The sequence below is a fragment of the Delphinus delphis genome, chromosome 3 (assembly GCF_949987515.2).
Source record: "Delphinus delphis chromosome 3, mDelDel1.2, whole genome shotgun sequence".
Classification (NCBI taxonomy): Eukaryota; Metazoa; Chordata; class Mammalia; order Artiodactyla; family Delphinidae; genus Delphinus; species Delphinus delphis.
Genome location: NC_082685.1, coordinates 121,730,979 through 121,748,759, shown reverse-complemented (window position 1 = coordinate 121,748,759; position 17,781 = coordinate 121,730,979). Strand labels below are relative to the sequence as shown.

Sequence of the window (17,781 nt, the reverse complement as noted above, 5' to 3'; positions counted from 1 at the left end):
GCCTGCCGATGCAGGGGACGCGGGTCCGTGCCCCGGTCTGGGAAGATCCCACATGCCGCGGAGCGGCTGGGCTCGTGAGCCATGGCCGCTGAGCCTGCGCATCCAGAGCCTGTGCTCCGCAACGGGAGAGGCCACAACAGTGAGAGGCCCGCGTACTGCAAAAAAAAAAAAAAAAAAAACTGCCTTCTAAGCACCTAATAGTGCTCTGAACTCATTTTAATCCTTAATCATTAATTATAATAATAGGCTGAATATAGTCAGAATTTACAGATGAGAAAACTGAGGTACAGTGAGCTTGACAACTTTGCCCCAAAGCTGTGCTCTAGTGCCATTTTCTCCATGAAGCCTTGAAAAATGAGGAAGACTTTAGTTGGCAGTAATAGGGAGAAAAGACAATTTTAGGTAATGGAAATGGCATGAACAAAGGCGTATATGTGCTGAAGCTCAAAGTTTGCCACAGTAAGTATGACTAGTGTGTTTTGGCTGAAATTTAGAGTAATCGTAGAGGATCTGTGATAGATAAAGTTGAAAAAGCAGTTTGAAGGTAGCTCGTAAGAGGGACTTGAATGCTTGGGAAAGAAATTAGTGCACAATTCAGTAGGACTTAAGGAGTTAAAAAGATTAGGGAGTAGAATTGTAGGATTTGGCCTAAGTGTGCAAAATGAATGGAAGAAAGGTCAGACCAGAAGCACGTAGACCAAGTAGGAGACTGTGGTCATAGTGAAGTCACAAAAGCCTAAACAGCTGTCACTAACCACAGAAAGGAAGAGACTTTGTAAAGGAGGAAGAATGTGGCTACTAAACAGCTGTAGGGAGTAAGAGAGCAATACTAGAAGATGGGCCTGACAACCAGCGTTCTGGTGGCTTATCAAAGAAAGGAGAGAGAAAATGAGGTGGTGTTTTTTGAGTAGCCAAAATGATCAATCTGACTTTTAAAATGGTAAATTTGTGGATTTGTGGGATACTAATTGAAGTATCCATCTGGCAGTTGGAAATGTGAATCTAAGCTTGAAAGTGGAAATGTGTAAAGAGCATAGGCTAACGATCTTGCTTTTACACTTTGACTGCATTAAGAAAATAGAATTGAAACCCTGAACATGGATGAAATTTCTAAAGAAGAGAAGAAAAAAAGAGAGGGTTGAGACTAGGCTACTAAGAAGCACCTAAATTTGAGAAGCAGGAGGTGGAAGAGTAAAAGCCAGTGGAAACAGAGAAAGAATATCCAAAAGGTAGAACGAGATCAGGCATGGCACTAGGTCTGAGGTCGCAAAAGGTTAGAGGTCAGGGGTCAACAAAGCTGGATTCTTCTGAAGGTCTAAGTTATGATCTAAAGGGAAGCCATTGAAATTTGTGAAGAAGGTACTACTTCTAGGACAGCAGTTTAAGGAATGTGTGGGTTACAGGTAAGGTATTAAAATAGGTGGATAGTGGATACAATGAAGACAAGAGCCATTGAGAAATTGGTTGTAAAAAAAAAAAAGAAAGAAATGGACGCTCAAAGATGTGGAAAAAACGGAAGGACAACATTCTCACCTGGGCTCCTCACAAATACCTAGCATTTAGACTTTACCCCAGGCTCTCTTCCTAGCTCTATCTTTTGTTTCTATTCTCCTTTAAATCATCTGTGCTATAGCATAATGTTTTACCATCTCCCGTCTTTAAGACACACTGCTTGGATGCCTTTCATTGTATCTCCTCTTGGCCAACTTCTACTCATCTTTCAGGGTCCTCTTCAAATGCCTCCTCTATGAAGCCGTCCCTTATTTAGTGTATAGTATTCTTTCCTCAGAATTTCAAAATGCTTCAGTCATTTCTTTGTCATGGCAGTTATTGCTTTCTATTATGTACTGTTGTTATTATTTATGTACATGATTTATCTCTCTCCTTGGAATTTAGGCTCCTTGGAGACTTTCTCAAGGTTTCAGTTATACCATGATGAAAAGAGCATAGACTTAGAATTCAGACAATCTCATTTTCAGTTTCTAGCTCTTTCACTTTCTGATAGATTGTGTGACTTCAGGCTTAGTATTTAAGCTCTGTAAGCCTCAGCCTTCCTCCCTATAAAATGCCTATATCTCAGGTTATTGAGAAGATTAAGTGGTAAGGAGGTAACTGATTTAAAGAACCTAGCAAAGTTAGATTCCTTTCCCTCCTTATTCATCTTGATTTCTGTGTCATCACTCAGAATGGTACAGTACAGATATTAGAGGCTCTAGAAACTGCTGAATGAATTAGTAATTTCTTTGCTATTACTAAGTATATAAAGGCTACTATAGTTTCTAGGCTCCTGATATTTTATTGGGATGATGTTTTTAAGGAATTCTTTTTTTCATTGGAACAGAGTATACTACAGATTTACCAGATTAAAAATATATACAATGCAGAATTATTTGATAGATAATGGTGATGTCATACAAACCATGTTAAAATTCAAATGATTCCAAATTAGAGACCTACCTATTAGGAAAAAATTAATTAGCTTAGAGTTAATAGTAGCCTATAGAAGCTATTTCTTTTACCATACAATTAGAAACTAGGCTTTGAGGGAGCCAAAAAGATGCTGCCTAGACTCAAGCAAGCCCATAGTTTGTATGATTGCTTTGTAAGCAGTATAAGGTGACATATACTCCAGGCTTACAATTTTCATTCGCGTTTTAACAGATTCAAATATATTCTATTACCAATGGATAAAATTATATTCCAGAGAATGTAAGATTGGGAACCCTAAAACTAGACTGTGATCTAAAGACTAGGTTAAAAACTTGCACTTCATTCCAGGAGTTATGGATTCCATAAGTACTACCAAATGGTGTTGTTTGAATAATCTGAAAGATTTTGACAATGTTGTAAATTTTTAATTACTTGAAAAATTCAGTATAATGAAAACATACTTTAATAATCTGTAAAGACCTAAACCTTCTCTATCTCACTTTGTCTTTTTTGAGTTCTTATTCATCATTGTTCAGTTTGTATATTATTATGGCTAATTCAATAGTGTATCTAAATCTTTTACTATTTAAGGATAAATTTTTAGAAGCTGGCATTACACATTCTTTGCCCTTTTTAAAAATTACAAACAGGGTTGATCTCCATATGGAGTAGAGGTAGGATTCGTTTATAATAAATTATATAATAAGGAAATATTCCTACTTGACAAACAGCCCTTAACTGTAGTACTGTTTCGAACATAAGATCTAAATAATAATAGCCATCATTTGTTGAACATGTATTGAATGCCCAACATTTCAGATACCTTACTCTGATTTTATAGTTGAGGAAGCTGAGTCTCAGAGAAGTTAAATAATTGTTGTTAGGTCTCCCAGACAATAAGTGATGGAGTTGGCTTTTAAGTCAGGACTTTCTGAACCCTAAGTTAATCATTTTAATGACTGTGCTCTACTGCCTCTACAATAGTTATACTCTCATTGCCTCTCATTCTTTGCATACTTCAGATCACTCTAATAACTAGTTTGTTCAGCCATCATGTAGCATTTCTTCTTCAACTTTCAAAATAATCTTTCCCTCAAGGCCTTAGTCTTCAGAAAATATCATCTGAGTTTCCTGAATTACTTACCAAAGTAAAAATTTTTTAAACTAGTATAATAAAAAAATAAGGGTATTTAGTGGATGGAGCAAAGATGTGGTTGCTATTCTCTGTTTTCACATAACGTCAAGAGATAGGAAGTAATTACATTTATCAGAGAAATAGATCATGAGAGCCTAAACTAGGCATTGATGATGAGAGTCAAGAGGAGCAGTTACATGTGAGAGAGGTTGGAAGATGACATACCTCTACAGTAATTCAGTGAAAGGGAGGGTGAACAGTCCCAGGGGAAGTGCAGAGTTTGGTCATTAGGAGGAAAATGGTTTCACGATCAAATAGGGACTTCAGGAGAAGGGACAGATTTGGCCAGGAAGGAGATGGCTTGGAGTTTTGACATAGAGAGTTTGTAATTCTTGTGACATCTAGCCTCAAGCATCCATCTGGATCTAAGCCCTTGACATGTGGCTAGTTTGAATTGAGATGTCCTGTAAGTGTTAAATATACACTGCATTTGGAAGAGTTAGTACAAAAAAAAGAATGTAAAATATTAATATTCTCATATTGGTTGCATGTTGAAATAATGGATATTTTGAGTTATTGAGTTAAATAAAATATGTTTTTAAAATTAATTTAACCCATTTCTTTTCACCATTTTTTTTTAATGTGGCTGCTAGGAAACTTAAAATTGTATATGTGTCTTACCTTATATTTCTGTTGGACAGCAGTAGTGTACACAGAGATTTGTAATAGATAGTTAGAAATGTAGGGCAAAATGTCTAGATTTGGAAATAACCCATTATAAAAGTGATAGCTTATGTTATAAGATTAGATAAAAATGCTGGCGTACAGGGTATAGAAATGAGAAAGATGCCAACAATTATAGGATGAGAAGAGAAAGAGTAATTCGGAGGAGAAGTAGAGAATCAAGACTCTAAAATGGTACATAGTCTGTTACAATTTCAGAAAGAAGTAGTTCTTATCATTGAATGATAGAAAGGCCAAAGAGGAAGAGGAGGACTGAGAAAAGGACATTGAATTTGATTGATATAGAAGGAGTGTCAATAGAGTATAAGAAGGATAGATTGCAAGAGATTAAGAAGTTAAGAGGTTGATGAATTAGACTCTGTATACGAACTATTCTTTCAAGCTAGGAGTTCACTTGTAAAGATAGCAATCTCTTGATTGGAGCAGAGTACAGGGAAATTTGAGCATGCTGTTGGCTGAATGAAAGGATTAGTGAAGTAGGAGTGCTTGAAGTTATAAGAAAGAGAAGATAATTTCTATAGTAAGGTCCTAATGCATTGGGTCCCAAACCTGAGTTCATGTTAGAGTCACCTGGGTAATTTGTCACAGGAGCAAATTCCTAGGCAACATCTCACATCTAAAGAAATAGTATTTTCTGGAGATGTGTCTCCCCATGTTTTAACAAGTTCTTCTAGGTGATTATGATGTATCCATCAGGCCAAACAAATCAAGAAAATTAAGGGTTCTGGTGAGGACATCAGGGAAATGACTGACCATAGCATCCAGAATGGATAGAGAGACGACTGGGTTAGAATAGACTGGTGGACTGTGAACTACGATTAAGGAGTTTGCTTTCATTATTAAAAGAGTGAGCATAAGTTTAGTAGGAATGAAAGACTGAGAAAGCTAAAAACATAGTGGATTTTGATCAGAGAGGGGAGTTTCAGAATTGAGGACCTTGGAGGCCAAGCTGTGTGTGTTTGATATGGAAAAAAGATGAAAAGAACTGAGTCATGCACATTGTAAGACCTATCAGTTTGGTGACTCTAATACAGGACAGAAGTAAAAAAGTATGAGATTTGGGGTTTAGGAGGAAGCACTAAAGGCTGAATCAGTAGGGAGCTCTTTAGACTTAGGATTTTGCTAAACCTTGATTATCTTTAGAGAACATTCCAGAATGGGGTGCCTCCTTGGGCTACAGTGTTCTTAGTCTCCATGACCCACTCTAGCTTGTGGAAAATAGAATGGGTGCCTGACATTCACAAATATAAAATGCATAGTTTTAACTATTCACAAATGACCCTCAGGGTTAATGACATGGGCAGTTAATAATTTTTTCCAAGGCTTGAATTTGAATCTCCTGCCCTAAAAGTGGCCTGTAGAAACCAGTCACTTAACAAGTGACTTGCAGTGAAGCCAACAACTTACATCTCCATTTGCCTTTAATATATGATTGTATTAATTATCAAAATACCTCAGCCTGATAGGTTTCACAGGAGAGGAAATTATTTGGCAAATTGTGATATCAAATGGGTTAAAAATTAATTGAGTTTAAAAAAATTAGCACTGCTCCTAGCATATAATAATTGCTTAATAAGTGGTAGTTATTGGTGCCAGTTAGGAATTCAACAAGTTTTGAAGCCAAATGTTTTTGTGTATGCCCAGGTTTAGTGAATAGTATTTATATTAAAACGTTTGTTTTGATTTGGAATCTCCATGAATTATTAAACTGAAACTAGAATGTTAAATTTGCAAGTAAATTAGAGGGAGAACAATAGTTCATTTATCACTTACCAACTGTTTGATATATTTGAAGGGAGCTATATTTCATAGTAACTCATATTATATTGCTATTATGAAAATCACAACGTTTAGTATATCCTTTAAGTATGTTTCCATACCACAAATACACATACACAGAAACAAAATTAATTACATTATTCACTTTGTTTTTCTTAGAGATTTAGTGTACCTGACAACTAGATTTAGTTGTTTCTGCTAAACAACTTTCTCTTTCGGTCTATTATATACTTATATAATTGTTTTTGCTTTATAGCGAAGAGCTCAGAAAAGAAGCAAGACAATTAAAGCGGGAACTCTTAGCAGCAAAACAAAAGAAAATGGAAAATGCAGCAAAACAAGCAGAAAAAAGAAGTGAAGGTAAGGGCAGTTATCAAGCTTCTATTTTCACTTGGTACTTATTCCCTGTCTCCTGAGTTGAGTTTTGTTGTTGTTGTTTAATGCTTTCTTTGGCCAGTTAGCCAATAAAATTAAGTTTCACTTAGGACTTTTGTCTGAGAAGGAAATTCAATCAAACATGATCGTAACTAGTGTTCCTTAATAAACAGAGTACTTCACATCAAGCAAAACTTAAATGTTGCCATAGCACTTATCTAGAAGTACACAGGATAGAATGTCCATTTTTACACTGCATACCCTTTAAAACATTTAAGAAAAGTGTTCAGGCCCTATATATGAGACTTGTATAGACATTATTCATACGTTGGTTTGAATAGTATTAAATGCAAATTCTTGTTTGTTTTTGGTTTTGCTCTTATGTTTAGGTACAGAAAATCTAAAGTATTGATAAAACTGATCAAAAGCTGATCAAAATAATATCCTGCTTTTTATACAGGTTAAATATTTCTTTATTGTACTGTGATTTTTTAAATAAAGCTCTAGAATAGCTTCAAAAAAGCTTTTTTTACTGAAGATCTTTAGTTTAAAACTGTTTCAGCTATAAAACATATAATATTCAATTTCCAAAATAACAGTTGGAACTCTCAAATCTGTCTTCTTTTTACAATAATAAAATACATTGTAGATTCAGTGAACATGATCAGAAATTTGATTGTTACCTTTAATAATGTACACTAAATTTGGCTTAACAAATTTGCTTTGTGCATATATCTTGTGTAGCCTCATGCTTTTGGAAAGCATGAATATTTTTAACTACTAGGTTCTATAGCAGTCACTGGAGATATATCGAAGCATAAGATGTAATATCTATCCTTAAAGAATACGTATTCCAATACAGAACAGTGGTACAGCATTTGGCCATAGGCATTATTATTTATTTTAAGTAGCACGAGTAATACCACATAACTATCTAAAGCTCATAGTTCTTAGATTATTTGTACCATGTCCCCAGTGACTATTATAGTAAAGGCAGGTACTTGATGTAGAACTTAGAATCACCAAAATATGTTTGAGTGAAACAAATTATTAAAAAGTTAACTCACCAGAATGACACAAATTATAAACGGAATTTGAAGGAAAGGATAAACTTATATGTGACTAGATCATATGGGTAAAATGTAACCCAGATTAGAAAGAAGCTATATTGGCAATATTGAGATTTGAAAGAGTACAAGATTTCAAATATTGTATTTGAAAGAATACAGTGAGGATTAATTTTAAGTTTATATATAATTTTCCCAGGGGACTGTTTCTTATAATTAAAAAGCATTTTAAATATATGAAAGTAATTCCTTTTAACTGGAAAGATGTTTTATTTTAATTTTTTATTCATTTTTGAGCTAGTAATTATTATTCTCCCACCCCATCTGAAGAGCCATGATGGACTAGGGCTATGAAGTTGGCAGTAGATGGTTCTTGCCTTCGTACATAGTTCATGATCTACTAGTAGGAGTGAGAGAATTGCAGTAGGAAATTACCGAAATAGAGTTGTATGGTTAAGGCCTGTATTAGACATAAACAGTGCTGTGTTGATTTATTTGTCTGCCTTTGAAATACTTAATACAATTAGATAAAGAAAGACTTGAATCTTAAAAGAATGATTATTTCTTAACACACATACAAAAAGAAGATTCTTCTGGAGCTTATTTCAGTCTATTTATATGAAAGTTAGCCAGGTTAAAAATCTTTTTATTTCATAATTAGAAAGAGAATTATATATTACTTTTATAGTAATATATATATTGCTTTTCTGAATTTAATTTTTCTTATATCATCTAGAAATACCTGGATTTTCCCTAAATCTGAGAGACAGTTAAAATTAACTTCCCAAAAAAAGCGATCATTTGGTTGCTATCGTTTTTCTTCTAGTCTCAGAATGGGCCATGTTATTTATTTTTTTATTGTTTTATTTTGAAATAATTTTAGACTTACAGAGAAGTTACAAAAATTGAGAGTTTCCAGATACCTTTAATGTTAAGGTCTTGTGTAACCATAGTACAATGATCAAAACCAAGCAATTAATATTAACACAGCACTATTACTAACTGCAGACCTTATTAGAATTTCACCAGTTTTCCCACCTGCGCCCTTTGTATGTTCTGTGATTCCTTCCAGAATTCCATATTGCATTTAGTCATCATGTCTCCTTAGTCTCTTCTGATTTGTGACGGTTCCTCAATCCTTTCTTGTCTTTCATGAACTTGACACTGATTAGATATTTTGTAGAACGTCTCAATTGAGTTTGTCTCATGTTTTCTCATGATTAGATTGAGGCTACGCATTTTTGGGAAAGATTGCCACATAAGTGGCATGTCCTTCCCAGTGCACTGTACCGGAGGTAACAAGATGTCTGTTGTCTTTTTATTGGTGATATTACCGTGATCACTTGGTTAAGGTGGTTTCTGCTTAGTTGCTACACTGTTAAGTTACTCTTTTTCCCTTTGAGAATGTAAGTACTGGAGGGGAAGATACTTTGCAACTATACAAATATCCTGTTTCTTTTCAAGCTTCCTCACACTAATTTTAGCATCCATTGATGGATATTGCCTATAGGCAACAGTTATTTACTGTGGTGTTCTAATGGTGACTATTTCCCTGATTAGTACTACTTTTATTACTTGGAATTCTTCACTAAGAAGAATTTACTATTTTTGATACAAATTTTGACAGTAATACTAGGTGTTCATTATATGAAACACTAATGGTTGTATGAATGCTTTGGAATATTATATTTCAAAGTAAACAGGAAAGTATTAAGACTCAATTTCAGTTACTAGCAGTGAGGTTATTTAAGCCTTAGTGACTCCATTTTCTTATCATAAATCCAGGGATAAAATGCCTTGTGCATCCTTCAAGTTGGTAAATTAGGTAATGAGAAGACCTTTAATAAATTTACAGTGCTATATAAAAATAATAATTTTACATTTGTAAGAGAAAAATATAGCTATTCATGGTTTCATTTTGTTTCCTATCCAAATCTACAAATTGAAAATATGAATTTTTTAAGCCTATTTTTTAAATTAATTAATTTATTTATTTTTGGCTGCGTTGGGTCTTCGTTGCTGCACGTGGGCTTTCTCTGATTGTGGCGAGCTGGGGCTACTCTTTGTTGTGGTGCGTGGGCTTCTCATTGTGGTGGCTCCTCTTGTTGCGGAGCCCGGGCTGTAGGCCCGCGGGCTTCAGTAGTTGTGGCACGTGGGCTCAGTAGTTGTGGCTCGCCGGCTCTAGAGTGCAGATTCAGTATTCGTGGCGCACGGGCTTAGTTGCTCCACGGCATGTGGGATCTTCCCAGACCAGGGATTGAACCCGTGTCCCCTGCATTGGTAAGCGGATTCTTAACCACTGTGCTACCTGGGAAGTCCTGAAAATATGAATTTTAATACTATGTTAGAGTTAAAGCCTATGATCAATATGGTTACATATAAATATGACATAAATTAAAACTCAAAATAAGCTTTCCTTAACTGTGTTTTCACAGTTGCATTTTTATAATCATATTCTTTCTTAAAAGGTATGTGTGCATGCACTTATGTACATTCTTAAGTAAAGCTTCCAGTAGTATTATTTCCTGATTCTATGAATTAACCTGGCAAGTCTAACACTTGCTGACTACTGCGACTTTATTTTAGAATTTAATGTATTATTCTCACATTAAAAGCACTTGGAAAGAAACCCATAAGTACAAGAAAGCTTTGTGTTCTAATGTCCCTGCATTACTTTACCTAGTTTTGTCCTTGCATGAATGGAGGTCTCCCATTTAGCCAGATGCTCTAATAGATGTGATACTTTTTCAGGGCTTCTGTCATCTTAGGAAGTCACCTTTGATCAGGGAGTAATATTCCTTTGGTTTTATAATCTTTATCCAGGGGCTTCCCTGGTGGCGCAGTGATTGAGTCCGTCTGCCGATGCAGGGGACACGGGTTTGTGCCCTGGTCCGGGAAGATCCCACATGCCGCGGAGCGGCTAGGCTCGTGAGCCATGGCCGCTGAGCCTGTGCGTCCGGAGCCTGTGCTCCACAACGGGAGCGGCCACAACAGTGAGAGGCCCGCGTACCGCAAAAAAAAAAAAAAAAAAATCTTTATCCAATTTCCTGGGCTAGAGCCTTAGCCAGATTTGTATAGATAATTAGGAATTTATATTCTGACCATAGTTCTGCTTCTAAATCTATTCTATTACCTGAGACAAGTTACTTTGAAATCAGGATCCATCTGTTTCTCCATATAGAAATTCTAAGATAAATAAGGTGTGCTATTTAAATTTTTTTAATGTTTTGCTGTATTTGCTCTTTATTAATTCCTTCAGTTCCATTATGACAGAAAATAAAATAATTAAAAGTCATTTGAAAGAAAGATTGTTACTTTTACATCAATAAATACTTTGGGCCCCATACAATTAAACAGTCCAAAATAAATTGCCATTTGATATTACCTGATTGTAGAGATAGTGCCGTGAGTATATGCACATGTCCAAACCCATCAAATGGTACACTTTCAAACATGTACAGCTCATTTGTATGCCAATTCTGCCTCAACGAAGCTGCCCCCTAAGAAAGAATATTGATCTACAACCCAGAAACCTCTTAACATCTCTGCCCTAGTATGAAAGCATATACTTATAATTGAGTCAGTGTATTAATCTTTTTAACACCAATGTAGTAAAAAGCTTCTCTATGTAGTAAAAATGTATATGGGACCATCCATTTTTCTCTTCAGTCTTCCCAGTAAAGCTCAAGATCTGCTATTTCTTATATCACAAAGATATTGTCAGATAATAAATATAATTATGCCTCTGTGTATGGAGAAAAGCACTACAAAAATATAACCTCATAATTTTTGCCGTTGCTTTGCCACCTATTTACTTTTTAAAGGCCTCAGATAATGTATAAAGAAGGCTTCAGTAAATGAGAGAAATAGAATGTGAAGGAATACAGCCATTATTATAGTCAAATAATGAGAATTTTTATAGCAGCATGAAATTTGTCTCTAAAATTCAAAAAAATTACATTTCTTAGTTGAATACAAAATCTGCAGTAGGTTCTAACATCCCAATTTAAATAAACAAGGAATGTGGTGTTTTACTTTAGATACCAGCAATGTCAAAAGAGATGTACTGCAGGACAATCCTGTTTACAGCCTGGGAGTCTCTTTAGTCCCACTGTAAATCATCCAGGCCTGTGCATAGGATTTTTGTAGGGGGTAATAAATTTTGAATAAGATTGATAGTTAATTGGAGATAGTTGGTTTCCTGTGTTGGCTCTGTCAAGTTCTTTAATAAACTGTATAATCCTTTTTGTTAAATTATGTCTCTAAGTCCTTTCCAGATTTCTTTAAGTTTCATCATATCAAAACCAGCACCAAACTGAACACAGTCACATAGAGATACAGGTTTGGACTTATTCTCTAATCAGCTCTAGGGAGATAAGGTGTCAGATACTCTTTTCAAAGTTTCAAGCACACAATACCTGCTCTATGACTAGCGCCAGAAATTAGAGGAAGAGCAATCTGAGATTGTAAATCAAGAAACAATTTTAAAGCCTCTTCATGAAACACATCCCTGAGGTGCTTAGTACCTCTCAAATTGCACTGTGCCATTTCAGGTCTCTTCAAACTATCTTTTCAATGCTGGATTAAGTCAGACTAGGGCCTCTCAGGCTTGATAGGTTGTTAAAGTATATAGTTTTTGACTACTTTTCATCTATCTAACATATAATGTTAAACTAGCTTAATCTTGGTTTTTATAAGAAACAGAAACCCTTCTGGAATGTTAGCTCTATGTTGTGCCTAATACCATGTAGAATTAATTCCTCTCTGAGCAAACTGGTCCTGTTTTCCAAAGCAGTTAGCTCTCTTCAGGGAGCCTTAAGTCATCATTTTTTTCCTGGAGGCTGGAAGTATCAGACCTATTTTTCCCGTAGTCTACTCTTAATATATTGCTAACTTTTTTCCTTTTTTTTTGCGGTATGCGGGCCTCTCACTGTTGTGGCCTCTCCCGTTGCGGAGCACAGGCTCCGGACGCACACTCAGCGGCCATGGCTTACGGGCCCAGCCGCTCCGCGGCATGCGGGATCCTCCCGGACTGGGACACGAACCCGTGTCCCCTGCATCAGCAGGCAGATTCTCAACCACTGCGCCACCAGGGAAGCCCTATATTGCTAACTTCTAATGTTATTTACATGGAAAAGTGAAAGTATATTTGCCCTTGACTCATAGAAAGCCTCTCAGTCCAGCCATCAATAATACTCTATTTATTCTTACTTTGGGCATGGTGCTAATAAACTGATTATCTGGTTCTAAGTTAAAAACAGATTAAAGAATAATAAAAGTGTGGGACAGTACTCTTTAAAAGGGTAAACTTGATGGTATGTAAAATGTACCTCAAGGATTAGAAAATAAATAAATAAACAAGCAAAAGAAAACCCAGGGCAGGGACTTCCCTGTGGATCTTTCCAGCCTATTATTTTATAGGTAAAAATAATATAAATTTTTTTAAAGCGAGAAAGAAAGCCATGGCTAGGGACATCCATTCAGGTAGCAGTAAGAGGTGATACATGACCACTTGACATTAGGTAAGGAAACACAAGAACATAGTAGTGGAATATTATAGATATATTTGCTGTAGATGATACTTCATTATATTCTGAAAGCAGGTCAGTATTCAAATAATTGATACTCATTATACTGATCCTGATTCATTAAGAAAAGTCTAGATGTTATTTATTACTATTTAATAAGGCAGAGAATAGGCAATCGTTCTAACCTAATTAGTAAAAAAAAAAGTTTTTAATTATTTTAATCAGTTAAAGATAAGCTTCTCTTATCTGAAATATGTAATTGTGTGGAACACTTCATTTACTAGAAGTCCTAGAAAAATGAAGCTTCCCTTTGTAGCCAGGACAGTCGCTCAAGTGAAATTTTATTGAATGCATTTTACTACCTTTATGTGCCAGAAAGCATGCTTTATTTTTAACAGTAAGTTTTTCAAAAATATAATTTTAAAAATAATAAAGACTTTTAAAGGGGTATAGCAAGTTTAAAGATGTACATACCCTCACAATTAGACCAAGAATTTAATCTTTTGATACAGTGAGTAAGAGATGATCATCTTTAATGTGAGAGTCCATAAAGTACTTTGTTCTTTTTTGGACAGTCCATCTCAAACTTTTCACTAGCTATTGTGAACAAATCTTGCTGAGCTTTACTTTGATAACCATATGTTATGGGCATATTTAATTTTATTTTCTTGCATTCTGTGCCATCTTGCAGACCTCCTAGTAGTTACTTAGCACTCGTCTCTTGCTACTTTTAAAAACCAATGTGTTAGGGGTACCTCTTTGCTGCCCTTCACTGTCTTAATATAATTTTTTTAATAAGCATTCTTTCTGCCTGGTGACTGATATAATTCCAATGTGCGAAATTTGACAAAAGCCTTAAGCTATATTTTTAGTAACTGCAATTTGTCTTCTTTTTATTAATATCGATGCCATTCCTAACCCATTAAAAATAGGTTTGCTAATTGATAGAGGTAGGTATTAACCTTTGGGCATAACTGTCTCTTTAAAAAAAAAAGCTGTATTATTTCTTCCAATTGTAAAAGTAACATATGTCCTTTGCAAAAATATCAGAAATGTAGAAAAGCATAAAGGAGAAAAAGAAAGATCACCCCATAATACTTCTTCCAAAGACAGCCATGGTTAGCTCTGTGATATTTATTTTTCTGGACTTTTTAATCTTCATGCCAGAAACACACATGTGTATTATTTTCCATAATGTTATTTTATCATAAGCTTTTCATAATAAGCTTTTTTTTTTCAAACTTTCCAAGTGAAATTGACTGTTAACTCTTAAATGGACAAATTGCTTTTAGAGGTATTTCTTCCTCTTAACTCTCTCATATCTGACAGACTAAGATTTAGAAGATGATGGATACAAAAACTGTATAAATGTAAATGAGAGATGAAAAATTCCCACCGTTTTCACCTCTAGGATCTAGAAGATGTGAGGGCACTGACACTCAGGGTCTACATCTCGATCACTGATGGGAATTATTTATACCTCTCATAAATTAAAACAAAATGAGAAAATACTGACTGACATTGCCTGGTAGCCTGCCGTCTTGTCATTTCTCAAGTGGCCACTGATAAATCTGCAAGGAAACTTTGTAATCAGATTAGATATTTGGAACGTGAATTGAAATAATTGTAAATTTGTCCACTTTAGAAAATAAAAGAGGTGAGGGCTGTGTATGTGTGCGTGCACATGTTTTTTGTTTTGTTTGGGTATTTAAATTGTCTCAAGGGGGGAACTAATACCATCATTAAAAGTTTGATTATAACCAGCAATCCCATTTGGGAATGGAGTTGTTAACTATTCCAGACTGCTGTCAAGACCTTATTTTAAGTAAGATGTTTTTCTTTTATGTGACATTTTCTGAGGCTTTGCCAAAAATGACATCAAACATATAATTCATTTGAGCGCTGAGTTTCTTCAACATCTTGCAGCACTTAATCAAATTTGAAAAAGATATTCTTTTCACAACTTTATAGTGTAAACCTGTGAATATGTTGCATTAAAACTTACTTTGGACAATTTAATCTGTGTGGTATTAGGTTGATTTTTTTAAATGATTAATGCAATATGCTGACAGTTTTAAATGGTTATATTTTCAAAATTCTTCACATAAACTCCTGGCAGATGGTTCAGATGCAGCTTTTGAGTATTAGCAATTTTTCATGCAAAACCCAGATAATCCATAAGTTGTAATAGCTACATTAAAAATTCTGAAATGCCAGAAAGGACAAAGAGAATAATGAAGTTCTCAGAACTAAGAACATGTCAAAATATTAAGAATCATTAAGAATCTATTTGAAGTACAAAAGTAGTTTATACTGATTTTTTTTAATGGCCACACTAGTGTGTAAGCTTATTTAAAACATGCTGCATATGTTTAAAATGTGAAAGTAGGCTTGCCTTAAGCAATGTCTTGAGCATCAGAAACTGCTATTTTGAGTATACTCTACATCACATAGTTCTGTGCAGTCAGAGTTTTGGTCCTGAAAGGAGAATCCAGCCCTACCCCTCTATTATATATAGGAAACCAAAGGCCAGCCAATTAAGGGGCTTAATTGGAGCAACTGAGCCCGTGTGCCACAACTACTGAGCCCGCAAGCCACAACTACCGAAGCCCACGCACCTAGAGCCCATGCTCAGCAACAAGAGAAGCCACCGCAATGAGAAGCCCGTGCACCGCAGCCCCTGCTGGCCGCAACTAGAGAAAGCCTGCATGCAGCAATGAAGACCCAACACAGCCAAAAATAAATAAATAGATAAAGTTATTTAAAGAAAAAACAAAACATTATGTAGAATTCAGCCCAAGAGATAGGAGACCTGGAAGAAGAGAAAGAAAATCTAATAAATGTCTAGTCAAATTCTAGGAGGAGACCAAAGGGCAAATAGAGGCAATAGCTGAAGAGATGATAGCTGAAAATTCTCTTTGATGAAAGAGATCAATTCACAGAATAAAGAAGTTTTTTTTTTTTTTTTTAATGAATAGAGGATAAAAAAATAAAAATAAATACAGATCTAGGGACTTCCCTGGTGGTCCAGTGGTTAAGAATCCGCCTTCCAATTCAGGGGACGCAGGTTCGATCCCTGGTCAGGGAACTAAGATCCCACGTGCCGCGGGGCAACTAAACCTGCGCACTGCAACTACTGAACTCACGTGCCTTAACTAGAGAGCCTGCTTGCCGTAACTAAGACTGGACGCTGCCAAAAAATATAAATAAATAAATATTTTTTTAAAAATACAGATCTAGACACATCGTGACAATATAGCATTCAGCACAGAGACCTTAAAAGCAGCAGGAAAGACATCTTTAGAAAAGCAAGAACTGATTTCTCAACAGCAGCAAGTGAGGATGTAAGACAGGATATTATCTTCAGTGTACTAAGGGAAAATATTCTTCAGAGAAACAAAAATGGAGAGACTTTGCTACCTGCATACCTTCACTAAAAGAAATTCTAGGACATACTTTAGGCAAAAGGTAGGTGAGTCCACATGGAAAATCTGTACTGCAAAGAGAAAGGAATGTGGAAAGTGGTAGGTGTATGAGGAAATCTAAATAAACGTTGAATGAATAAAATAACAATAATGTGTTAAAAATGAAGATAAAATACATAATAACAATATAAGTTTGAGGAGCAGATAAAAGAAGTTTGGAAAAGCATTCTGTGGTCCTTGTATTGGTTCTTATTTGGGAAGAAGGTAAAGATACAAATTAACTTTAGACTTTAAAACAGTAAATATGCATGTTAATATTTTATTTTTTTGCGGTACGCGGGCCTCTCACTGTTGTGGCCTCTCCCGTTGCGGAGCACAGGCTCCGGACGCACGGGCTCAGAGGCCATGGCTCACGGGCCTAGCCGCTCCGCAGCATGTGGGATTTTCCCGGACCGGGGCACAAACCCGTGTCCCCTGCAGGCGGCAGGCGGACTCTCAACCACTGTGCCACCAGGGAAGCCCTGCATGTTAATATTTTAAAGAAAACTACTAAAAGAATTGGAAAAGGTCATAACTTCCAAACTGGTAGAGAAGAAGATGGATTAAGGAAAAATTGAACCCAAATGGAGAGAAGAAAAAAGAGAAAACAAAATGTAGTCTGGACAGGATATTAAAAATAATGGTACAAAATAAGATAGGAGAAAAAAAATAAAGATATACTAGTAATTATATTGAAATAATGCAAAAGGTCAAATACTTTAAAAGACCAAGATTTTCAAACTGGATTGAAAAAAGAAATTTAATCATGTACTACTTACCTGAGAAACATCTTAAATATATTGTACAATCAAATCTTTAAGGCAAAATGTATTATTAGGCATAAAGAGGGTCTCTACCTAATAACAAAAATTTCAATTTACCAGGAAGATTTAACAGTCCTAAACCTGAATGGACCCAATAACACAGACTCAAAATGTATGAAGCAAAAATTGATAGACCTGTAATAAGAAGTAAATAAGTTCATCATAGTGGGAGATTTTACTACTTTTTTCTCAGTAACTGATTTAAAAAAGCATGTAGGAAAATGAATGAAACTATAGATGATTTGGACTACACAGTTAACTTACTTGATCTAAGGCACCTAAAGAGAATATTGTACTCAACAGCTTCAGAATGCACTCTTTTCCAGCACTCTTGAAGAAAGAAAGATTTCAGATGACTGTTTTCAAACAGACTACCTTCTCTGACAAAATGCAGTTGTTAAGAATTAGTAACAACTGATTTTAAACAGTTACTGA

At 35.4% G+C, this 17,781-nt stretch overlaps 1 protein-coding gene across 1 annotated transcript in view; it reads left to right on the top strand.

The window, feature by feature from the left end:
• Positions 1–17,781, top strand: part of CWC27 (CWC27 spliceosome associated cyclophilin) — a 228,608-nt gene that overhangs the window by 108,581 nt on the left and 102,246 nt on the right. Inside the window, exon 11 of the mRNA XM_060009430.1 lies at positions 6,345–6,448. Coding sequence (XP_059865413.1) covers positions 6,345–6,448 — 104 coding nt within the window. The remainder of the gene's footprint in view (positions 1–6,344; positions 6,449–17,781) is intronic.